Source organism: Tilletiaria anomala (assembly GCF_000711695.1).
Source record: "Tilletiaria anomala UBC 951 chromosome Unknown K437scaffold_13, whole genome shotgun sequence".
Classification (NCBI taxonomy): domain Eukaryota; kingdom Fungi; phylum Basidiomycota; class Exobasidiomycetes; order Georgefischeriales; family Tilletiariaceae; genus Tilletiaria; species Tilletiaria anomala.
The window spans coordinates 85,857-109,691 of NW_013547009.1; the positions used below are offsets into that span (position 1 = coordinate 85,857).

Consider the following 23,835-nt stretch of genomic DNA (forward strand, 5'->3'; position numbering starts at 1 on the left):
GGACCCGGATGAAGGCACGTCAGGCCCCCGTGCCAAAAGTAACGATCGTTGTGATCTTGGCCATCGGAAGAGGAGCGGAAAGACTTTCGCCGTCGTATGCATGGGCAGCAGCAGCGACGACGGCAGCGGTTGCGCTGAGCTCTCCCTTATATGAGGGAAGAGAGATGAACGAGCGCTGCGTGATGATGTGAAGCTGGCACTTCTCGAACTCCTGCCACCAGGATCTATTTTCCGGGGCAGGAAATATTGCATATTTTCGGGGAACACCCGAAAATAGACCGAAAAAGAAACGGAAATTTATAACGAAGGCTTGGGTTGGAGGCGCTTCCTTTCTTTCTTTTTGGAGTGCTAACACGACAACATTACGTCGGCTGGCTCTCTGACTGGCTGATCTGCGCACCTATTGGGCGTATGTACGTAGTCAGGGTGTTTGCTGCTGAGGAAAGAAACCCATTCGGATGGAAGATGGAAAGGGAGATCAGAGTTGGATGTGTATGCTGCTGGGAACCTCTCCCTTGGCGGGGCAAGCTTGACTGATAGGAGAGAGCTGACTTGGACATAAAGGTGTGAGCGGCTTGTTCAGCTCATCTTTGCAAATCCTCCCCCTGCCCACGGATATATGCCAGTTCAAACATCAGCCTCTGCAACTACCCCTTCGTGCTTTGTGACGCCGACTTCTCTGCATATCTTCACTTTCGGTTGCCATCGATAACCTCACTTGCCGAGAGCAGGATCTATCCCCATCATACCTCAAGGCCCGGGAACTAGACGAGGGATTTTGCAGCGCCATGTCCGCCGCGGGGCTTCACAAGATGGAATCGCGCAAGTCGCAGCGCTCCGTGCTCTCCAGCGTATCCCCATTTGTCTCCGGACACGCTCGCGCATCGACCGAGTCGGCAACAATGGATGACGGTAGCAGTAGCAGCAGCAGTTACCCCAACGGGAGCGCCAACGGCAGCGGCCATGACGGGCGCTCTCGTCCCTCACTCCTCACACGCGCCAAGTCCAGGGCGACCCGCAAGCGCCCTCTGTCCTACGTCCCGACCAGCGTGTCCTCCCTGCTTGCAGATCCAGATCCAGAGAGCTTTTCCGACAAGGAGCTCAAGGGCTTCAACGGTGTTTTTCCACAGCCGGAAGAAGGCTGCCTACCGAAACTGCCGGCACGGCTGACCGAGGAGCAGCAGCACAAGTACCAACAGATCCTGGAGCATTTCCAGGGCGTGAAAGAGTACCCCATCGTGTTGCCAGACAAGCGTGCGACCGGAAAAGCGGCCGAGACGCGCGCACCGAGCGAATGGGAAAAGATGCGCATGCTGACGCGCGACAGCATGCTGCGCTACCTGCGTGCGGCCAAGTGGGACGTTGAGGTGGCCAAGAAGCGACTGACGGACACGATTGCCTGGCGCAGAGAGTACGGCGTCGACTCGATCTCGCCGGAGGAAGTCGAGCCGGAGGCCAAGTGCGGCAAGGAGACCGTGCTCGGTTTCGACCGCCACTGCCGGCCGTTGCACTACATGCATCCGCACAGGAATGACACGGAGGAATCCCCGCGCCAGATGCGCTTCGCAGTCTGGATCCTCGAGGCGTGCATTGACATGATGCCGCCCGGCGTCGAACAGCTCGCTTTACTCATCAATTTCGAGCACAAGAGTCGCAACCCGACAAGTATCAGCAACGCCAAGCTCATGCTTTACATCTTACAAAATCATTACGTCGAGCGCCTCGGTATTGCGCTTTGTATCAATGGTGAGTCCAGCGGGTAAATGGTCGTCGTGCATGCATATTCATTCTTGAGGTCATCCGCAATGTGCTGATCGCGCTTTGGACTCGTTGCCTTGGCAGTCCCGTGGATCTTCAAGGCCTTCTACAACGCAGTTCAGAGCTTCATCGACCCAAACACCAAAGCCAAGGTCAAGTTTGATGCGAGCATTAAGGATGAGGTACCGCTTGCGCAGCTGAGCGGGGACTTGTAAGTGGCCGGCGGGCATGTTAGCAGACCTGCATTCATTTTATTGACCTGTGCTGGGCTTTCTCTTTTAAGTGGTGGTCAGCTCGACTTTACATATGACCATACAGCCTACTGGCCCGACCTGGTACGCGTCATCAAGGAGCGACGCGAGCAGATGCTGAGCCGCTTTCTGGAAAAGTGCAATGGTGAGATCGGAGCTGCCGAGTGGGTCATCCGCGGCGGGGAAGATTACGCCGATGCGCCGCTCTCTAAGGAGACGGGGAAGGAGCCCACGAAGGAGATTGTGCCGGAGAGCTTGCTCACGGGTGGTGCAGCTGCAGATGCCAGCGCCGATGCTGTCGCCCAGACGCCGACGCTGATGGCGGCCCAAGCGCCAGGCTCAAGCGGTGCGGATCAGGAAGGGCGACAGCAAGCGATCGAAGCTCCACAGATGCGAGAGACACTCTCCGCCTCTGTTTCTGCGGCATGCATCACAGAACTGGCCACATTGTCCGCCACTGTAGGGTCCACAACGAAGGCCAACGGCCACGCTCAGCAAGCCAGCGGCGATGAACGTGCCGACGGTGGCGCGAATCTTGCTGCTGCAGGAACTGCTGATGCACACGTAGCAACGCTTGGAGAGAATCGAGGCATGTCCGAGCTGGACCGGACGAGCTCTGTGGTGATGAGCGGTGGCGAGGTCTTCGCGACGCCGTCCACGACACTCAGCGACAATCCGCTCGAGCGGCAATTCAGCATCGCAACGACCACGGGCACACGGGAGGACGTACAGCTGGAGAGCACCATCGAAGAGCCCGCTACGATCATAGGGGATGCCATGGTCGTCGCCTCTGGGATTTCGCCTTCGCCGTCCATCTCGGTCGCAGCCACGCCCGAGACGCCCAAGAATAGCAAGCACCCGTTCATGGAGAAGCTGACCAAGCGCAGCTCCACATCGCCGAGCAAGGAGAACAAGAAAAACAAGCATGATAAGGACGACTCGGTCAGCTCTGTCCCTGATCCAGAGACGCCGCGTGATGCGCGACACTGCCTCGGCCACGAGCACGATGATGCTCAGCACCACAGTGGCCAGTTCAAAGACGGCTTCCAGGACTTTGTCCGCGGGGGCTCGCACTTCTTCAAGAACCTTAAGGCCGGCGTAGCCGGCGTTGGGCTGGGCCATGCAGGCGGCCACCATTATAAGCGCGCCGACAGTCGAAACATCAGTGCTGCGAGCACGGTTGTCGGCGAGGATGACAAGAAGCCCCGGCCGCCGTCGTCATCATTACACACCTCGAGTCCGCGCAAGCAAGGGTCCGCTGATTCGCAGAAGACTTTTCCGATGGCCAATGGCCATGCGCACGGCGCGGATGTTAACGCTGCGGAAGGGGCAGGCGCGGTGGGCGTAGCAACGGTCAGCGCATCAAAGATCAACGGACACGCACACGAGCCTAACAGCGCGGAGGAGGACTCGTCAGCAACGGTGGCAGCAGCGCCTTTGAGCGGGAAGACGGTTAAAGTGCTCTATTTTGCTGGCGCACGAGCGGCGATCAAGAAGAGCGAGGAGGACGTCGAGCTGCCCGAGACGCCGTTTGCACTGGCGCAACTGACCGCAATGCTGGTGAAGAAGCATGAAAAGGAAGATCTGCTCGGCGATTTCGAGAGGACGGTCAAGGCGTCCAAGTGGAGCGTCGATGAAGAGATGGTCGACGTCGAACATGCAGCGTCGACGATGCTCAACGGAGGCGAAGAGGTAGCTGTCATTCCGCCCGTTAGTGGCGGTTGAAAGTACATCTCGGGCTACGAGTGAAGAAAAGAGTCGGCAAAACAATGATGTCTCGTCTTCCCGTTCGTTAGGCCCTTTTCAATGGGTCTGCGTGTGGCTTCCTGAACAGGATTCGGGAGGGGCTAACGTGTCACCCTGAGGTCCGCACTATCATTCCCCGTCAACATTTGTACCCACCCTGCAATACTGCGTGCAACGGATTCCCCATTCGTCCGTTTCAAGCGACGCTCACTGCTACACGTAATTACAGTACATATTCAACTATGACATTTGCGTGTGCGATCACTGCGAATGAACAGGAGCCGACTGGTGCTGCGGTGGCCGGGCTCCCCCGCGGCCGCCCCGATGGCCTCCGCGGTGTCCCCCACGGCCTCCGCGTCCTCTGCCGGGCTGTTGTCTGCCAGCATGACCGTTGCCGAGCCCAGCGTTCAGAACAGCAAGATGAGGGTTGACGTTGGCCTGCGCGCGAGCCTGCGCCTCGCTCGGGCGAGCTCTGCCTGCAGCGACGCCTGCAAAAGGTGCTTGGGGCGTCACAGTGGCATGAGGCGGGCCTTGGCGCTGTAGCAACCTGACTGGACCTCCGCGTCCGCGTCCGCGAGCGGCTTGCGGCGCAGGTGTAAATGTACTCGGAGGCTTAACGACGGCTCCGCGTCGTCCTCCAGCAGCCTCCTCGCGCCTGCCTGAGCCCCCAATGTGACCGGCGTGTCCATTGGAAGGCGAAGACCCCTGGAGGCTGAGACCGTTGAGAGCACTCAGCGTTCTCTCGAGCGGGTCCTTGGCAGCCTCAATAGTGAAGTCTTTCGTTGTATCCGTGACGAATTGTGGCATGCTCAGGTTGAGGGCAGAGTGGAAACTAACAGTACCGCCGCGGTAAGGGCTGCACCTTCCTGATAATGTGCTGCCAGATAAGAAGGGCACATCGAAGACGACATCAATGTTGCTTGTATTGATGCCAACAACGACTCCACGAGCTGCGAGTGGCACGTTGCCACTGTCCTGCACGACGACGACACGGTCGCCCAGCCCGAATTTCTGTCCGCGCAGACGGAAAGGCGCATGGTTCGGCTTGATGAGCGCCATACGTGGGATACCTTTGATCACCATGCGCTTGACACTGGCAGCACCTTGGAGGTTTGATCGCGCTTGTGCCAACCGTTCCGTGAACCCTTCTATCGTCTGCACGACCTCGCGACCAAGCGACTCGGCAAATAGAGGCACCGCCTCCAAATCCCGGACACCCTTCTCCTTAATCCACTGCTTCAGTTCCTTCATGCGGCCATCAACAACATTCGGGTCAGGTCCAAAGAATTGCTGTGCCGACTTCAGGTCGTCTCTGGCATTGTTTTCCAGCCTTTGCATGATCTCCGGGAACGCATTCTTTGCAACGAAGGCCAAGTCAGTGGCAGCGTCTAGAGTAATGCCTGCTGCAGGAACTCACCTTGAACTCTTTGATGAGCGCCACTGCTCGATCGCTATACTCCCATCCGTGAATGTTCTTGCGACTATACCCCAGGACTTTTTGACTCTTTGCCTCGAATTTGAGGTTCAACCCCACGTGGACCTTCTGGTCCTTCCACTGAACGAGCATGCTGCTGGTGACCTTAGCCAGCGTGAGTCCATGCAAGCCGCACATCTTTGCGACGACGTGCGAAGGGTAGAAGACTTCTTCCGTGCGTCGTTCGATGAGACTACGTAGCGCGGCGTTCTCCTTTGCCTGATTCGAGTAGACTGCCAGCTCGATAGCAAGCGAATCCTTAACAGATCCAACAACGCAGGCTGGCGTACCGTACAAGTCTTTCCCGAGGAAGAAAGCTTTGGTGCCTGCGGGCAGCTCGTGCCTGACGGGTATGGCGGCTTTTTCCAGGTACCGCTCGTCCTCTTGTACGACTTGAGGCACGGAGAGCTGCAACGCCTGGTCGAGCTCTTTCTCCGGGCTCAGTTCGTACTCCTTGATGAACGAGCTGTCCTGCAAGCGCAACAAGCCTTTGAGGGTACGCACGTGCAGCAGCATGTCGATTTTGCCAATGATGACACCGTACCTGCGACTGTAGTGCTGCTCGATGCGCTCAGCTTTGCGCCTGAACGCATTAGCCGCCTCGGGCGTATGCGGATTCGAGACGATGCGCTTAGTACCGCCGACGGAGGCCATCTCGTAACGGAAGAGCTCGTCGCTGACGCCGACAACAAGTGCCTCGGTCAGGTACGGCCAGCCGATGAACGTCCGCTGGCCGATCGTCTGCGCCGCCAGGTCTTCTGATTTGGTACCTTCGAATGTATTCTCCACGTGAATGATCATGGAATCATTTCTGCTCTCGCTCTGGAAGACGCTGACACCGTGGTGGCCGAGCTGGGCAAAGTGCGGGAGTGTCTTAATGCTTGGGAAGCCGGCAAGTGCATTGACACCGAGGTGCACACCGTCGCAGAGCCCTTGTACAAGGTGCAGTCCGTCGAGCGTGGGTAGATGGAAGTCTAGGATCTTGGCTTTGGAGTGGAGAATGTCTGGAAAGCTGCCGGGCAGCGAAGAAGGGTGGAAGTATTCGTTGTTCGCATCAAACGAGAATTTGACTGTCGGCCCGAACGAATTGCGGAATTTCTCTTCTGGGCTCAGCAGGCCATCACGTCGCTCGAGCGCGTCGAGCAGGCGCTTCTCTTCGATGAAGGGGATCTTGACGACGGCCTCCCAATCCTGCTTCTTGCCGTTCAGGTCGGCCTCAAAGTTGAGCGGGTAGAAGTCGATGAGCGGTGATGTCGGGTCAGTCATTAGGTCGCGGAAAGCCTCGGGGACAAGCATCTTGCTGAGCGAAGGCAGGACACCCATCAGCTGTGCAAAAGGCTTGAATGGCTTGCCGAGATCGAAGCTGAATTTCATCGTGCCGATGTCATTCAGGTCGGAGATACGCGGCGCGTAGTGATAGTCGTAGAACCAACCCCAGGAAGCGACACCGCCATAATAGTAATGTAGGACCCATTGTAGCCCTTCGACGTATCGGTACGCAAGCTGATGCATCTGCTTCTTGTCGCCAGAATCCAAGCCCATCTTTTCCTTGTAATACTGCTTTTTGGACGCCTCGATCTTCTGGTGCATCTTGCGGCGATACTCATCTTCGATATCCGATGAACTACCCGAGTCGGATGCACTGTTGGCGCCCTCCACTTTGGCCTGCTGGTACTTCTTCAGAACGCAGTCGACCGCCGCGGCGCTCTCCGCTGCGGCAATCGCATCGCCTCCACCCCCTCCTCCATCATCATCTTCATCGTCATCCTTGTCGATCAACGATGGCAGCTGTGAGACTACCGTGTGCGTTGCGTCGCTCTCTGGGTCGTAATCGTCAAATGACAGCTTGAGATGGAGACTGGTCACGAGATCCTGCAGGAAGCTGCGATCCGCTTGCGACGCGGTCTTATCGCTGGGTAGGACGAGCTCCTTGGGAGCGGCGCTCGCTTTGCTGGCGGGCTGCCGCAGCGCAAGCACGAACTGTGCGACCTGCTCGAACAACTTCTTCTGCCCAGGCGATAGCACCATTTTGCCTTTGGCCTTGGCGCGCTGCACAGCCTTGGTATTGGTATTCTGCACCTTCTTGCTATTCAGCCAGTTGGCATCGCCAAACTCCTCCTTGAGCTTCTCCAGTTCGAATCTCTTCAGTTCGTCGATGATCATCTCGAGTCGGTCAACGCGCAGCGTGCCCGCTTCATTCAGGTATCCGCCAGCGCTTGGGAGGATGCGCTTGTAGATACCAAAGAGCAGATTCAGCGCTCCTTCGTTAATGTGCAGATGCGGCAGATGCGGCAGGAAGTCGTTGCCGACAAAGATGTTGAGGAGAATGAAATCGTCGATGATGCACTCCAACGAATACTCGAAGGGCAGTGTCGAGCGGATATCTTGGAATTCGAGGTCGAGATACTCGCGGAAGAGGGAGAGGTGCAGCAAGAAAAAGTTTTGTGACTCCAAACTGAAGTGATGAAAAAGCAGAGATATCAGCATCACCAGAGATTAAATCGCATGTTGCTGCCGTGGCTATTGCAATTGCTGCTCACCTTCCCTTCGCCTTCTTCCTGGGGCCGAATTGGACCTCTTCACGCAGCAAGCAGAAGTGAGGATCGTGGCTGACGAGGCCGAGCATGATCAGATCTGCGTCGAGGCCGTAGAGACAATGTCTCGTGTTGGGATTGTATCCAGGCTGCGCCTTGCTGAGGCGGATGTACTCCATGATCTTGTGTTCTCCCTCTCCCGGTACGTCGTGCCCAGATAGAACGACAGTGACGTCCCTCCATGTCGAGTCCTCTGTGATCTTCTTTGCGACAAAGTACTTGAGCTGCAGCGACAAGCGTGTCATGAACGGTGTACCCGGCGTGATCGCGTTCGAGTCGAACGCGTCCTCCTCCGGCAGAACCTCACCCTTACGCAGCGCCTTTTCCCGCGTCTCCTTCGCCTCCTTGGCGGTCCGGAAGCGGCGGCTGCGCTGCTGATTCATCTTGGCTCGCGGTGCAACGCCATCGATAGCCATGAAGAAAAACTTCTTGGGCTTGATGATGCTGAAGAGATGCTCAATATATGCGAAGATCGCTAAGAATAAAGCCGCTTCGGACTGTCGGAAGGAGGCATCGTCGTCGTTGGGATGCGAGCAGTTGTGGATGATGCCGTTCATATCAAGATAGAGGTTGTCGAACTCTGGAATCTTGTTCCCCTCAATCAGCTGGGAGATCAAAGGATACCGCTCCGACATGAAGCGGAAGAATTTGGGGATACCTGCGATGGGTTAGATGTGATGAGCTTTCATCCCATTCAACTGCACTCTAGCTCACTCTTCAATCGTACTCACCCATGATGACTACTGTTACTGATTGGGATGAGACAAGCGTTGCTGTAAGGTGCTGAAACGTGAGGAAGGTGTGCACTCAACGCCACAGCGGACAAGAGACTAGTGACTTGCTTGCGAGCGACCTAAAGAAATGACTTGCACTGAAATGCGTGAAGAAGGATTCGGCTTTGGCTTTCGATTCTTTTATGGAGATGCACGTGTTGCAATCAACTGTGATCGTAGATAACGAGTGGCCAGACGAGCAGGCGACGTGGCTGGTATTGAATGGAGAGGACCTGCTGTTCGAGGTGCGCGCCGGCCGTTAGGTTCACCCGACGCTGTCGACTGTAAGGTGATGTCGCAAACGTTGTGCTCTGCGATGCGGCGTTAGTCAATAGGGTTGCCTCCGCCTGTGATCGGGGCTACCATAGATGCTCGCTGCTATTCGTCTGCTTCGATGTGCAACCAGTTCCATCGAGGTCATGGTCCAGATGAAGCAACCAGCAAGCAAGGGGGGAAGCCGATTCTCTCTGCTGAGCTGGTGGGCCACCAGGGATGAGTGGCAGAACCTCACTGCTCCAGTGCCACCACCGCCACCACCACCACCACCACCAACAACTTGCAGGTTGAGTCACGCACATTCGAACACAGCGCAGCAGGTTGTTCAGCGACTCCGCCCGCATGGGCCATGGCTGGAGCAGGCGAACAGGCGCCGGGCTCCCTCATATTGAATCGATTACGTAATTGGTATGCCTTCCTGCGTACGTCAGCCTTCTCTTTGTTGGCGTGCTTCAAGTTTGATACTCGAGCGATCAATCTGATTTGATCCTCATCTCGACAACGCCGAGGTCAAAGGACACACGGACAAGTGCATGTGCGTCTCGCTTTGAAGCTGTAGAACGGCTGCGTTCAACCCCAAAGCGGGAAGCGGTGAGTAGTGTTGCTGTGGATACAACAACAGCCATACACCGCTGATCCTCGCGCTCGTGACCTTCCTGCAGAAGTCAATTACACTCCGTAAACGCTTGGATAGCATAGCTGGACTGCCTCCGTCCGGTAACAGCTACCATGATGCTCCCTTCGCAGAGGATGCTCGCTTTTCGAAATTTATCGCCTCTCTCAGCGTCCATGTCCGCAGCAAGAGCATCGCCGCTTGTAGCAGCGCGCTCTACCAGAGCCAGGTCCTTATCTACGCCGACCGCGTCCTTGACCACCTCCGCCATCAGATGCACCTCCTGCCTGAACGCTGCCGCTGTCGCCGCAGCAGCAGAACAGGCACAATCGCAGCGCTGTAGTTCAAGGGGCACGATCTCCGCCCGGTGCTCATCGTTGGCAACATCGGCAGTGCGAGGGTATCGGCGTGCGTTCTCTACGAACACACGCATTCTCGCATATCCTCGAAAACGCTTTTTGGTCCCCGCTCAACCGTTTGAAGAAGCGTCTGCCAGCTCTTCAACAGCAGAGGGGTCAGCAGCTGTAGGCACAGGATTAAGGGCGGCCACTTCAACTGTTGAGCAAGCTCAGGCAGACGGGTCCAGATCAGTGTCAGCGTCTGAAGGAAAAGGCGACGGAAGCTCCGGTGCGCCTGCTTCATCAGGAGGGAGTGGCAGCGGAGACTCAAGTTCCTCAAAAGGTGACAGCAGTGTACCTGGCGGCCAAGACGGCTCAGACGGCAAAGGCTCTTCAGCTGGATCAGGGCCAGGAAGTGGCAGTGGCAACAGCGGGGCAGCATCCGGTGGAAGTGGCGGCCCTTCCTCTTCCTCTTCCTCGGGCATTAACAACACGTCTCTCTCGCGTCAGAGTGTTCCAGATGTGTACCCGCAAGTTCTTGCTTTGCCCATTACCCGTCGTCCCCTATTCCCAGGCTTTTACAAGGCAGTCGTGATAAAAAACCCCGCCGTCTGCGCCGCGATCCGCGAATCGCAGCGGAGGGGGCAGCCGTACGTTGGAGCCTTCTTACTTAAAGATCAGGAGGAGGACAGCGATGTGATTACAGATATAAATAAAGTACACCGCACTGGTGTCTTCTGTCAGGTCACCAGCACCTTTCAGGCCTCCTCCTCTTCACCCAGTATCAATACATCCAAGCGCAGCGGCAAGGAAGGCACAGCTGAAGGCGGCTCAGGCTCAGGAGCAGCCCCAGTTGAGGAAGAAGGCCTTACAGTGGTACTGTATCCACATCGGAGAATCAAGATCGATGAGCTCATCACTCCGCATGGGCTGCTGTCATCGGATGGAAAGCCAGCGGCTAGCGAGTTGGGAGACGCTTCGCCGATCAAAGCGCGCGTGCATGGAATCCAAGAGGAAGCGAGGGGCGAAGGCGTCCTCTCCAATGCGAACGGCGATGGTGCGCATCAAGATGTAGACGAAGCGGTCAACACGACGCGACAAGGTGAAGACACACCTGCCCCTGCCCCTCATGACGAAGCATCTGCTGCTGCATCCTCCTCGGAATCGGCGCACACGCCCAGCTACCAGACGTCTTTTCTGCAAGACTACGCCGTCTCGCTGGTCAATGTGAGCAACCTAGAAGCGCAGCCGTACAGCAAGCAGTCGCAAGTCGTGCGCGCGGTCATGGCCGAGCTGATCAGCGTCTTCAAGGACATCGCGACGATGAACCCGCTGTTCCGGGACCAGATCGCCAATTTCAGCATCAGCCAGGGTGCCGGCAACGTCTTCGACGAGCCGGAGAAGCTCGCGGACTTTGCCGCGGCGGTCAGCAGCGGCGAGGTGGGCGAGTTGCAGGCGGTGCTTGAGGCGCTCAACGTCGAGGACCGACTGCAGAAGGCGCTGCTGGTCCTTAAGAAGGAGTTGATGAATGCGCAACTTCAGAGCAAGATCTCCAAGGATGTTGAGAGCAAGATCCAGAAACGCCAGCGCGAGTACTACCTGATGGAACAGCACAAAGCCATCAAGAAGGAGCTGGGCATCGAGAGCGATGGCAAGGACAAGATGGTGGAGAAGTTCAAGGAGAAGGCTGCCGAGCTGCGCATGCCCGAGGCGGTCCGGAAGGTGTTTGACGAAGAGCTCAGCAAACTGCAGACCCTCGAGCCAGCTGCAAGCGAGTTTAACGTGACCCGCGGATACCTCGAGTGGCTCACCAACATTCCCTGGGGCGTGCACTCGCCGGAGAACTACTCGATCGCCAACGCGGCTGGCGTGCTTGACGAGGATCACTATGGCCTGAAGGACGTCAAGGATCGCATTCTCGAGTTCCTTGCGGTTGGTAAGCTCCGAGGCAGCGTCGAAGGCAAAATCATCTGCCTCGTTGGCCCTCCCGGTGTTGGCAAAACGTCAATCGGGAAATCCATCGCGCGCGCTGTACAGCGTCAATTCTTCCGCTTCTCTGTCGGCGGCCTCAGCGACGTGGCGGAGATCAAGGGGCACCGCCGCACGTACGTTGGCGCCATGCCGGGAAAAGCGATCCAGGCTCTCAAGAAGGTTGGCACAGAGAATCCGCTGATCCTGATCGACGAGGTGGACAAAATCGGACGCGGCCATAACGGCGACCCTTCCTCGGCGCTACTAGAGATGCTTGATCCGGAACAAAATGGCTCATTCCTCGATCACTACATGGACGTCCCAGTCAATCTCTCGCGCGTCCTGTTCGTCTGCACGGCGAACACGCTCGACACGATCCCGCAACCGCTGCTTGACCGCATGGAAGTGATTGAAGTGTCCTCGTACACGGCTGACGAGAAGCGACACATCGCGCGCAACTACCTTGCTCCGCAGGCCAAGGATACGTCCGGGCTCAAAGACGCCAACGTCAACCTTCCGGACGAAACGATTGACTTCTTGATCAAGCACCACGCGCGCGAGTCTGGAGTCCGCGGCCTGCGCAAGTTGCTCGAGAAGGTTTACCGGAAGATCGCGTTTAACATCGTCAAGGAGCATGGAGAGAGCGTCATTCCCGAGCCGGCGGACGAGACTGCGCCTCAGGGCGAGGTTGCTGCTACTGCAAACAAGGATGCACCAGTCCATAACGATACAGCACGAGCGGTTGGTAGCATCGCGAGTGACTCGCAGTCTGTGACATCTTCGTCTACGCCGGAGGACGCGTCATCTGTGCAGTCTTCGGACCGCTCAGAGGGAGACAAGCCGCTAGCAGCATCGCAGTCGTCGTCCTCGAGGACAAGCGCGAGCAACGGTAGCGAGAAACCCACGGAGACTGAGGAAATGGACGGGATGAAGGCGGAGGTGGGTACACAAGCACGCAATACGCCGCCGAGCCCGGCGCCAAAAGTGACGACGCAGCAGCGCAAACCGATGGCGGTGCCGCCTGAAGTCAAAGTAGAGATCACGGTCGAGAGCCTGCACGACTACCTCGGCCCGCCGGTGTACCACAAAGACAGGCTATACACCAAGACAATGCCCGCAGGCGTGTCGACAGGGCTCGGCTACCTTGGCAACGGCTCAGGCTCGCTGATGCCGATCGAAACGACAATCATGCCGGGAAAGGGCGGGCTTCAGCTGACGGGCAAGCTGGGTGATGTGATCAAGGAGTCTGCGAGCATCGCGCTCAGCTGGCTCAAATCGCACGCGCATGCGCTCGGCATTACCAAGGATGAGGCAGAAAACCTGCTCGAGAACAAGGACGTGCACCTGCACATGCCCGAAGGAGCCGTCGGCAAGGATGGCCCCAGCGCGGGTGTTGCGTTCACCACGAGCCTCGTTAGCCTGCTGACGGGCCGCACCCTGCCGACGACGCTCGCCATGACGGGTGAGGTGTCTCTGCGCGGAATGGGTGAGTTTGACCGAGAAGTGGCCACCGCTTGCGTATGACAATTCGATACCGAATGAAGTGATCTTTAACACACATCCATTACTCTGCTCTTCTCCTAGTCCTTCCCGTCGGCGGCCTCAAGGAGAAACTGCTCGCGGCGCACCGTGCGGGAATCAAGAAGGTGATCCTACCCGCTCAGAACCAGCCAAACGTCGAGGCGGACGTGCCCAAAGCTGTGCTGAATGACCTGGAGGTGCACTATGTGCACAACGTCTGGGCGGCCTTGGACGTCGCATTCGGTGAAGGCCCGTGGTCGGCGCGGGCGCAGGAGCTCAAGGCGGAGGAAGAGCAGGAGCAGCCGGGGCCGGAGCGGGTTTAAGGGGGCGGCATATGTCGGATATGACGGAGACCCGCACGGGTTGGGCCATGACGGTGGCACTAACCAGGACAAACATTTCGTGGAGCTCTTTCTACGTGTACCATATGGTACACCTCGTACCTGTAGCACCATTGCAGAAATAGACAGGCCATCACCACTTGGAGGTTGCAGCGGCGTCCCTGTGTTGTGCACACGGCAGAGAGGCCGAGCAAGCTAGGGAGGAATGGGCAGGGGAAGGCAATGTGAGAAAGAGCAAGTCTCAGACTCCCGGTCGCCCGACCAGGGACCAGTCTTGTGTAAAGGCTGACCGATTCGTAGTGAATCCATGGAGCGGAACGGTGACCTGGCGAACTACATGCACGTATGGTGCAATGTGTGGATGCATGACCTTGCTTTGTAAGCCATGTACACATGTAACGACTGGTGACATTCTCGGTAGCATCCGGGGCGGCCACGACGACGACGGTAATGGGTCTGCCGTCCCATCAATAACGTCCTTCGCCCACCACCGTGATCAAGTGGGACACCACCCAGAAGGAGATCAGCTGAGACTTCAGTCTTCACCTGCGAACCTGTACTATACAGTATGTGATACATTAGCCACTGCACACTCCCGTATATGACCGAGATGGTTGACAGCTGGGAAGAATGATGTGGTATATGGCCGAGATATGCGGCGTAGGAACAAATGGGAATGTCCAGCAATCAAGCCCCGTTGTATATAGAAACGCCGAGCCGTATCTACATTGACGGCAGCATTGACGAGTTCGACTGTATTTGGATCGGTGCTCTCGGTCCTCCTCCTCGTCAATTGGGCTTTGATCATCGAAAGAGCATGCTCTATGGACGACATGTCCGGAGAGCATGGTAGAGGTACTAGAGGCGACAGCCTAGGGTGGTCGGTCGGCAAGTGGAAGTCTGTGTACAGGCTGCTTTGCGCTTCCGTGCATCCGCTGGGCCTGTAGCTGCACACTGCCATCGCCACCTGACGAACCACGGGGGCTGTCCGCCTGCTAGCTGATGTAAAAAGACTGTGAAAAGAGAAAGAAGCACCTGCCCGGAAGACAGGCGCACATGGTCTTGCCCCAGGTGTATGAGGCTGGTGCAAACCTAGATCCTTGGTTGAATGGGGGCGCATTGTATGTTTGAGATCTCTTGCGCGGTGTGCCGCCCGATGTTCCCCGATGAAGGCTATGGCCCAGCCTATTTGCAGATGAGACGCAGGTACAGCGAATGGGCCCGATGTGGGCTGTCTCAAGTATTCCAGCGAATGCCAGTGCGCAGACTGATTGCGGCGGGGAGATGCCGGCGGAGCGGTGCCTGGAATCTGGATGAGAGAGATTGCATCACGCTCATGTATCAGACTGCTGGGGTGGCGACGTGGTTTTTGGGTTCGTTTCTTGGGTGGCCCACATGGCATGTACAGTGCAGTGCCTCGGCTTTCTGTATGTGTATGGAGTGGGCGAGTTGCAATGGGACCTCTTCTTCTCGTCGAGGTCCACGCTTCTCTTGCTGCTCACCACCACTGTCATATCATCACCGTCCTCGCCTGCAGCCATACCACCCAGCACCGACCCTGCATCCTGGCCACTATTGCTAGCTACAGTCGGAGGCGGTCACGACCTGAAACAGCTGCTTCGATCGTGTGTGGTGATGGTTGGCGTCCAGCATGATCCCGCGGTAGCAACAGCGCCTTCCCTCGGTGACGCCCGACAGGCGCACCCAGATCCAAGGGTTAAGTCGCAGCCCGCTCGTTTCCTCTTCCACGAATCCAGCACCGCCTTCGAGCATGCAGTCGGCCTCGCCTCGGCGTCTGCAAGCCGCGCCGCCTCGACACTCGCCGCGAGCGATGCCGGCCAGAGAAGGTGGCCACAGAGCGGGACGTTCGTCAACGATGCCGGCACCACAACCCACGCCGCTTCCTCTTCCAGCTCTTGCAATGCACCAGCCAATGCTGCCATCTCAGTAGTAGTCGAGGGAGAGGGTGCGGAACAGCAGGCGACGCGTTGGCCCGGATATGGGTCCACCGCTCTGGACGATGCGGCTAACAAGGCACCGGGCAAAAGCGGAGATTACAAAATTGGCATTGCCGTCCTGCCTAACAGCGAAAGCGGCGGAGAGATCGACGATCCGAGCCTGGAGAGCGATGCAACACAGCAGAAGATCTATCTCCCCGATGAAGACCTGCAGCTCAACTCTAGTTTCTGGGCCGTCTCTCTGCCGCGCCTACTTGCATGGTATGCCGCTGGCCTGCTCTCCGTCGGCCTCCTCCTGCTCTTCGGGTACTGGTTCCCTGTGTTCCGCTTGCGTGCCATCGCGCGGCCCGTGAGCTTGCAGCGAGTCGCGACCGCAGAGATGAGTGGACGGCAGAAGCAGCGTGTGCTGGTGTGCATGCGCACAAAACACAGCCTCGACGTCGTCCACATGAAGACGGTCCTCCTGCAGAGTCGGATGAGTGTCGAAGAGGCCTTCCCACCGTCGCTCAAGGTGCCTTTCGAGTCGGCCGCGGCTGCTGCGCGTAATATTCGGCCAAACGCCCCCGCGCCTATTTCCCAGGTTCCTGCTCCTCCTGCTTCATGTTCCTCGACGCTATCTGTCTCGGAGAAATTCAGCAGGAACAAAAACAAGGACGTCCCGCAGAAGGATACCATTTCCCAATTCCACTTGATTATCCACCGCTACACCACCTTCATCGTCTCGCCCTTGCACGGCAAGCTCCTCCCCTTGGCCGCGTGGCGCGACAGCACGTGGACCTCGCTCAGCGCCGTGCAGGCTGCACTGGACGCACAGGCCGTCGCACGGAGGCAGGCGCTCTTCGGCAAGAACCTGCAGCAGGTCAATGGAAAGAGCGTACCGATGATCCTCTTCGACGAGATCCTGCACCCGTTTCTCGTCTTTACGCTCTGCGCCATCGCGTTGTGGTCGTATGACGATTACCAGTGGTGTGAGTTTGGATTCTGCCTGCGCGAGTCTTTTCTGTGTGCAGCTAACGCAAGATTCCAATATCTTCCTCATACCCTCTTTCGCTCTGTTTCAGACGCACTTATCATCGGCCTCGTCACCATCGCTGGTGTCAGCGTCAGCACGTACACCGCCAAGCGCGCGTACAACCGGATGGAGAAACTGTCGGCGTTTACCTGCCCCGTCAGCGTCTACCGCCTGTCCTCCACTTTCACCTCGTCCCGCGGCAACGGCAGCGGCAACGCAGCGGCCAGTGGATCATGGATGACGATCGACAGCAGTGAACTCGTCCCGGGTGACGTGCTCGACATGTCCGCGCACGGCGATGCGGCGGTCGCTACGCTAGCGTGCGACGCAGCGCTACTGCAGGGCGGCGTCATCGTCAATGAGAGCATGCTGACCGGCGAAGCCATGCCGGTCGCCAAGACGTCCGCATCGACGGCCGACCTGAGGGACTGCCTTGCGGTAGGCAAGGATCTGGCGCAGATCAACAAGCACATCCTCTACTCTGGCACCAAGGTGCTCCGCGTCGCGCCTCCGCTCGTCGAAAGTGATGGCGACACTGGCGCAAACCACGCAAACAATGACAGCATTAGCAGCAAATGCACAGCTCTCGTCGTGCGCACTGGTTTCAACACAACGCGAGGGAGCTTGATCCGTGCGATGATGTTCCCCAAGCCGATCCAGTTCAAGTTCTACCGCGACTGCGTCTACTTTATCATCTTCCTTGTTCTCATCGCCATTCTCGGCTTCCTCGGCTCGCTTGTCAACTTCATCCGCAATGGTGTAGACCCGACGGAGATCGCATTGCGCGCGCTCGACCTTTTTACCATCTGCGTCCCGCCCGCGATCCCTGCGGCGCAGGCGGCGGTGATCGCATTCGCGCTCGCGCGCCTCCGCATGCGCGGCGTCACGTGCACAAGCCCGCAGCGCATCAACGTCTCTGGACGGGCCAACCTCTGCTGCTTCGACAAGACCGGCACGCTTACGCACACCGACCTCGACGTCCTCGGGACCCGCGCAACCGCCCTCGACGCGCAGAAGCTCACCCCGCTGCAGACCAAGGCGATCCCTGCTGCTGCTAGCTTTGGACCCGCTGCTACAGGCGAGGGCGTCTCGCTCACGGAAGGCCTCGCGACAGCGCATGACCTCAGCGAGGTGAACGGCACGCTGATTGGCGAACCGCTCGAAGTCAAGATGTTCAAGTTCAGCGAGTGGACGTTGGACTCGGTTGATGCGGCTGTCGACTTGCAGGTCGAGTTGGGCGAGCAGCAAGGCAAACATTGCGTCGATGCCGGTGCCGCACGCACTGCCGACGGCATACTGGCGACAACGACAATTGTATCGCCTCCGCCTTCCCCTTCTGGGGCCCCGTCGACTCGCCGAGCGATTGTTCAAAAGTACGACTTTGTCAGCACTCTGCGACGCATGAGTGTGCTCGTCCGCCGCGAGGATTCCACCAACACGTTTATCTACTGCAAGGGCGCGCCTGAACAGGTCGAGGCAGTGTGCGACTTGCGCACCCTGCCTGCGGACCTCAACGTCGTCCTGGGCCACTACACACATGCCGGGTACCGCGTGCTGGGCCTGGCGGGCAAGTGCGTGCCGAACCTCAGTTGGGCGGCGTGCCAGCGCATGCGGCGGAGCCAAGCCGAGTCCGACTTAACATTCCTCGGCCTGCTAATCTTTGAGAACCGGCTTAAGGACGGCACAGCACCTGCGCTTGCCAAACTGCATGAGGCTGGCATCCCGACCAAGATGGTCACGGGTGACTCAGTGCTGACGGCGATCGCCGTCGCCAAGGAAGCTGGCATGGTTGAAAGTACGCAGCCGGTCTTTGTCGCGCGGCTCTCGGCCACGGGCGCAGGTGCGTGGATGGGCGCCGAAAAAGGCGGGCAGGATGCCGGGGTCGAGTGGATTGATGCGCAGCACGAAGGCTCGACGCTCAACCCGTACAGTCTTATCCCACACAACGCCGACCTCAAGCTGGCCGACATCGGCCTCGCGATGACGGGGGAAACGTTCCACCACCTGCTCAAGTACGCGGCGAAGGAGACGCGCGAGCGAGCGCTGGTGCAAACGCAGATCTTCGCGCGTATGTCGCCAGAGCAGAAGCAGGAGCTGGTCGAGCAGCTGCAACAGCTTGCATACACTGTCGCGTTCTGCGGCGATGGCGCAAATGACTGCGGCGCGCTCAAAGCCGCGGACGTTGGCGTCTCGCTTAGCGAGGCGGAGAGCAGCGTCGCGGCGCCGTTCACTTCGAGCACCGAGGACATTTCCTGCATGGACGGACTCATCCGTGAGGGGCGTTCGTGCCTGCAAACGAGCTGCACGTCTGTCCTCTTCCTGGCCATCTATAGGTGAGCCATTAGGAACGTCTTTTTTATTTGTTTGCGTTCGCTGTGCCGTCTGACAAACGCTTCTGGCACGGCTTGTGCAGTATTACTGAGTACATGTCGGTCATCTTACTTTACGTACGTGTTTGGGGCACGCTAAATGGCGCAACCGATGTGTTGCTTACCTGACCCCCTTCTTTTCGCTTTACACAGATACGCTTCACCAGTTTCGACAATGCCGAGTACCTCTTCATCGATGTCTTTATTGTGCTATCAGTGATGCTCGGTCTGGCCAACTCGCATCCCGCTCAAAAGCTGGCCAAATGGGCACCTCCATCTCGTCTCATGTCCCGACGTCTGATTGTGATGCTCATCGGCCATGTAGGGTTGATGATGCTTGCCCAGGCTGTCATCTTTGGTGGGTTTGGTGCGATGACGATTCCTCTCCAAGCATCATTGTTAACGAGCCTCACACACCTTGCAGTCATCCTCCCAAAGCAGTCGGACTATATTCCGCCGGACTTTGAGCCGACAGATCTGCAGGCGAGTTTTTTCTTTACTCAGAGGGCGAGGCCATTAGCTGTACTGACTCCCTTTGGTTTGATCTCCTGCAGCCGAGCAACTTGGACAACTCTGCGATCTTCCGCATCTCACTCTTCCCGTATTTAGTTTCGACCATCTGCTTTGCCATTGGCCCGCCTCACCGGCAGATTGTCTATAAGAACCGTGAGCAGACGACGAAACACAACCACACTAGGGCCGCTGGGCAGATGACTCCACAGCATACTGACTCTTTCCGCTGTTGCAGTCTTGCTTTGTGCGGCGCTATCAATTCTTCTCATCTTCTCCATCTACTTCCTCTTCCTGACGGGCGGGCCATTCTTCACGTTGTTCGGCTTTGTCGACCTTCCAGCACACTTCCAGTGGCTGATATTTGCCGTCGCGGCAGGCTACACGGCCGTCACATTCACGTTCCACTTCCTGCTGCTCGAGCCGCTCGTCAAGATGCTCATCCTGCCCGTGCGTGCGGTGCGTAAATGGCGCGGCATCGATGAGGTCAAGAAATTCGTACAGGTGCAAGACGCGATCCGTGCCGGCGTATGAGATGACGCCAGATGGGTTGCAATTCCCTTTCGGTAGTAAGCGGGCGAGCGACGGCCCGACGATCCTTTGCGCTCCTGCCCTCTCATGCTGTATTGCACTTCATTGCCCCGCGGTCGAACCTGCGACTGCTTGCAACTTGTAGAGCACTGTTGTATCCTAGATGCACGACTGGTCTTCCCAAGTCGTCGAATCCAATGCAAGCCCATGACGACACGCCTCTCATACGAACGTGGGGCGAAGCGGAAAGCAACGAGGCACAAATACGAAGCCGTAAAAAGCTTAAAAGCTTTTCGACGATAAGCTCGAATGACAAACGCTATAGCCATGCAGAATGATCCTGCAGATTATGTAGGGTTGGCCGGCTCAAGCCAGAGGCGTACGCCCCTTGGGTGCAGTGCTGCAATAACAATCATGGCGCAGTGCCGCGATCATTACATACAGCAAATGCAAGACCCCAGCAGGCTGTCTCTTTAGCTCAATGGGTGGCGAGATTGATTATACACTGACTCAAAAGCTGTCGAGGGGGCGGTGGTGTGGACAAGTGCCAGGACACTGTTCGGGCTCGAGTGCAGTGCGGGCGAATGCGGGGCTGGACGTCCGTCTGCGTCTCGACTCTTCCAGTCTGCCCTCCTACTCCCTCAAAAGCAGTGCCTTTCCGAGTTCCGGGGCTCGGAGATGCAAAGGAACTATGTAGGGACTGCATTAGCACCAGCATGCACGAGGCGTCCAAAATGTATGTACGTACGCATCGTCGATCGGACAACGTTGGATGCAGCGATGGGAATACGACCGCATGCGGGCGGCCAGAGCGTGGACATCGTATACTGACTAGCTGAGTACCGAACAGGCCAGATGTCAGCTATGTAGTTGATAAGAGTTAGAAACATCATGGGCCGTGCGGCTTGCACGCACGGCCTGACAAGACTGCAGGGCTGCAAAGTGCTGGTGGACAGCAAAAGGTAATTCCAGCACAACCCCACGGCGAGACGAATGTCGCGCATTGAAAAAATATCATGACCATGCACTAATCCAAGGCGCAGCGTCCGAGCTATCGGTCGACCAGTTCCAGTCGAGGACTGCGTTTGGTTGGGTGCGTCCTCCGCACACGGGGATGGCCCTCCCCGGAATCCACAGTTTTGCACATATTGGGCATCCCCATTGTCGTGACCAGGAGGATATGGGGACTGCAGCATCTGCTGCGATTACCTCTTGATGAGCGCTCGGCGTCGGTGACGAGATGAGTATGACCGTCGCAGCTCACATCCACGCACGCCGGCTCTTCCTCTCTTTGCCCTTGTGAAGCTCACGACGCGTGCACCATTTCGCTTGCTCATTGTGAACAATTCCTTGTTCCCCCCCTTCTTGGATAACTGACGTCGTACGCACCCTCATGGCGTACGCCTGACTGCGGGTAGTCCCCCCTCTCGCATATCGACGCTATGCGCACGTCCTCAGCGCCCATGCCGACGCTGCATATGCACCAATCGGAGGCGGCAGCGTCGCTGCTCGACGAGGCACGCGCCGACGACCGCCGAGGTCGCAGTCCCTCTCATCAAAAACACCGCCACGGCTTCCAAGCATCGCATGTCGGCAGCAACGCCGGTCTATCTGGCCTCTCCATAAAGGTCTCCAGTGGAGTTGATGATCCAGATGGCAAGGGCAGCGAACCAGACGTCAAGACGACGCATGTCGTTGGTGCTTGGAACTCGACCGCTGCATCGACCAAAAAAGGTGCCAAACACGTACCCACACTCCCTCTCACATTCATAGAGCCACAAGGCCTGGAGGGTCAGTCCCTCCCCGTGCGACTTGGGCTAGCACCACCGACGACTGCCATCAGCCCACCGCCGCCGAAATACTATCTTTGCTCACCGCCGCCGTCGACTTCCCAGAGGGGAGCTGCGGGTGCATCAGCAAACGACTTGTCGCATGCAACGCCCGGCGCAGCGTCCAGAAACTGCAGCACACCTTCGGAAGATTGGGGCGCTACAGACCAACAGTGGGAGCCGTCGCAGTATTTTCGCTATGAGCACATCACCTCCCGTGGTCGGCGGCGCGTGCGCAAATGGCATGCATACGACTCCGTCCGTGCGCCCTGGTACTTTTCGTACGACCCGGAAGTCCTGCAGGCCGACATGCTCCTGCATGGCTTGACGGTCCAATCGATGGACCGGCTGACAATATACCCCTTCCAACCGGACCAGCTTCCTTCACGTGTGCTGGACGTCGGCTGCGGTGTCGGCATCTGGACGACGGAGACTGCCGCCGAATGGAAGAAGACCGAGTTCATCGGCATGGACCTGGTGCCGATCCAGACGTCCATGTCGACGTTTGACGATCCAGACCTCGGAGCGCGCGTCAGCTGGGTCGTTGCCAACTTTCTCGAAGAGTGGCCCTTCCCGGACGCCAGCTTCGACTTTGTCCATTTGCGGTACATAGACCAGGGCGTACCCGAAGACGCGTGGGACCACGTCCTCAGCGAAGCCGTCCGTGTCGCCGCACCGGGCGCCGTTATCGAAGTCGTCACTGCGCCGTTCGCTCTTTTCACAAATCCACGATTCATGCCCGCTAGTGAGATGGTCGCCAGGGCGATGGGCACCACACTGGCAACCGCGCAGGACACGGAGGCAGCGGTAGAGGGAATCAAAAAAACGCAGCAAAAGGATAGCAGCATCTTCAAGCCTGCCTACGAGCCTATCAAGTTCATCTTTGCAAAGATGGACAATAGAAGGTGAGGAGCAAAGTATGACGCAGCGGGCCCTGGGCCTGATGTGGCAACCTGTGTCATCTCACTTCTCACGTACGATACGTTCCTTCTGCAGGTTCATCAACACACGCAGCGCATCGGTCGTTCCAGGCGCACTGCTAACACATGACGTCGTTGAGCGCAAGCAGACGCTGATGCGCCAGTTCCCGATCAAGTACCACCACGATTCCTACATGCCCTTCTCGGAGGAGCCTATCACTTGTGCAGACGGCATAGACCGCCGCTACACAACCGGGAGCGGGCAAAGCGTGACAATGAAGAACTGCATCGTCGACGCGCCTCTCAAGATCGACAACGACATCATGCGCGCCATAATCATCTGGACCAATGCCGCGGTGCGCACAGCGAGCACGGACCTTGCGTGGGAGGAAGCAGAGCGCGAGAAGGCCGAAGAGCCCCGTCCGCGCGGCCTAACCAGCGCGGCCTCGGCAAAGTACCGGAACGCGGATCTAGACGCGAACTTACCTTTCATCCACCCATGGAGCTCACGGGCCGACTTTGAAAAGGATATGGACGCGTACAATGAAGATTTGCGCTCGCACGCCGGCGTCGACGCCATCCTCCGGCGCCTCCTCGGGTGGCGCGAAGGCTGCCTGGAGCTCGTGAGGGAAGGGCGCAAGCAAGCCGAGCGCAAGCGCATGCTGAGCGCTTCGCCTGCGTCCAAGGCTGTTCTGTCCAGCAGGCCGAACCAGCAGGCCGAGACACTCAACTCGTTCCATGCCCGTGGAAGAGCCGCGTCAGAGGGAAAGACCGATCAGGAGAAGGCCAAGCTGCTTGGTAGGGCGGAGGAGGAAGAGACGAAAGCGCTCCAGCCGGAGGAGTTGATCCCCATCTTTGGCTTTCGAGAAGTCGGCAGTTTTATTCAAAGGCGCGCTTGGACTTGATCCATGGCGTGTCTTGCAGCTTTTTATTATGCCCGTGTGCTCCATGTGCGGCTTCCTGCCGCCCCACTTTGCGCGCTTGATGACCCTCTCGTATCGTAAACACTAGCATCCTTTTCTTTCTCAGACTGCTCGAAATCGCTCGTCT

The 23,835-nt window shown here is 57.8% G+C and overlaps 5 protein-coding genes across 5 annotated transcripts; 4 read left to right on the plus strand and 1 right to left on the minus strand.

Annotated features, from left to right (window-relative positions):
• Positions 1 to 519: 519 nt before the first annotated feature.
• K437DRAFT_254528 (uncharacterized protein) lies at positions 520 to 3,827 on the plus strand. Its single transcript, XM_013389548.1, has 3 exons — positions 520 to 1,746; positions 1,843 to 1,969; positions 2,042 to 3,827. The coding sequence occupies exons 1-3, from the start codon at positions 789 to 791 to the stop codon at positions 3,732 to 3,734; spliced, it is 2,778 nt and encodes a 925-aa protein (XP_013245002.1). The 5' UTR covers positions 520 to 788; the 3' UTR covers positions 3,735 to 3,827.
• A 5,538-nt stretch (positions 3,828 to 9,365) lies between these two features.
• Positions 9,366 to 13,796, plus strand: K437DRAFT_254531 (ATP-dependent protease La). Its single transcript, XM_013389549.1, has 3 exons — positions 9,366 to 9,463; positions 9,535 to 13,280; positions 13,379 to 13,796. The coding sequence occupies exons 2-3, from the start codon at positions 9,662 to 9,664 to the stop codon at positions 13,636 to 13,638; spliced, it is 3,879 nt and encodes a 1,292-aa protein (XP_013245003.1). The 5' UTR covers positions 9,366 to 9,463; positions 9,535 to 9,661; the 3' UTR covers positions 13,639 to 13,796.
• Positions 13,797 to 15,184: 1,388 nt separating this feature from the next.
• Positions 15,185 to 20,227, plus strand: K437DRAFT_254533 (uncharacterized protein). The gene is made up of 7 exons (XM_013389550.1): positions 15,185 to 16,582; positions 16,676 to 18,959; positions 19,040 to 19,073; positions 19,149 to 19,353; positions 19,420 to 19,478; positions 19,550 to 19,661; positions 19,744 to 20,227. The coding sequence occupies exons 1-7, from the start codon at positions 15,292 to 15,294 to the stop codon at positions 20,037 to 20,039; spliced, it is 4,281 nt and encodes a 1,426-aa protein (XP_013245004.1). The 5' UTR covers positions 15,185 to 15,291; the 3' UTR covers positions 20,040 to 20,227.
• Positions 20,228 to 20,666: 439 nt separating this feature from the next.
• On the minus strand, positions 20,667 to 21,355 carry K437DRAFT_33282 (uncharacterized protein). Its single transcript, XM_013389515.1, has one exon. It carries the CDS (start codon positions 21,230 to 21,232, stop codon positions 20,726 to 20,728), a length of 507 nt encoding a protein of 168 aa, XP_013244969.1. The 5' UTR covers positions 21,233 to 21,355; the 3' UTR covers positions 20,667 to 20,725.
• K437DRAFT_33283 (uncharacterized protein) lies at positions 21,356 to 23,776 on the plus strand. The gene is made up of 2 exons (XM_013389516.1): positions 21,356 to 22,770; positions 22,862 to 23,776. The coding sequence occupies exons 1-2, from the start codon at positions 21,479 to 21,481 to the stop codon at positions 23,688 to 23,690; spliced, it is 2,121 nt and encodes a 706-aa protein (XP_013244970.1). The 5' UTR covers positions 21,356 to 21,478; the 3' UTR covers positions 23,691 to 23,776.
• Positions 23,777 to 23,835: the final 59 nt, after the last annotated feature.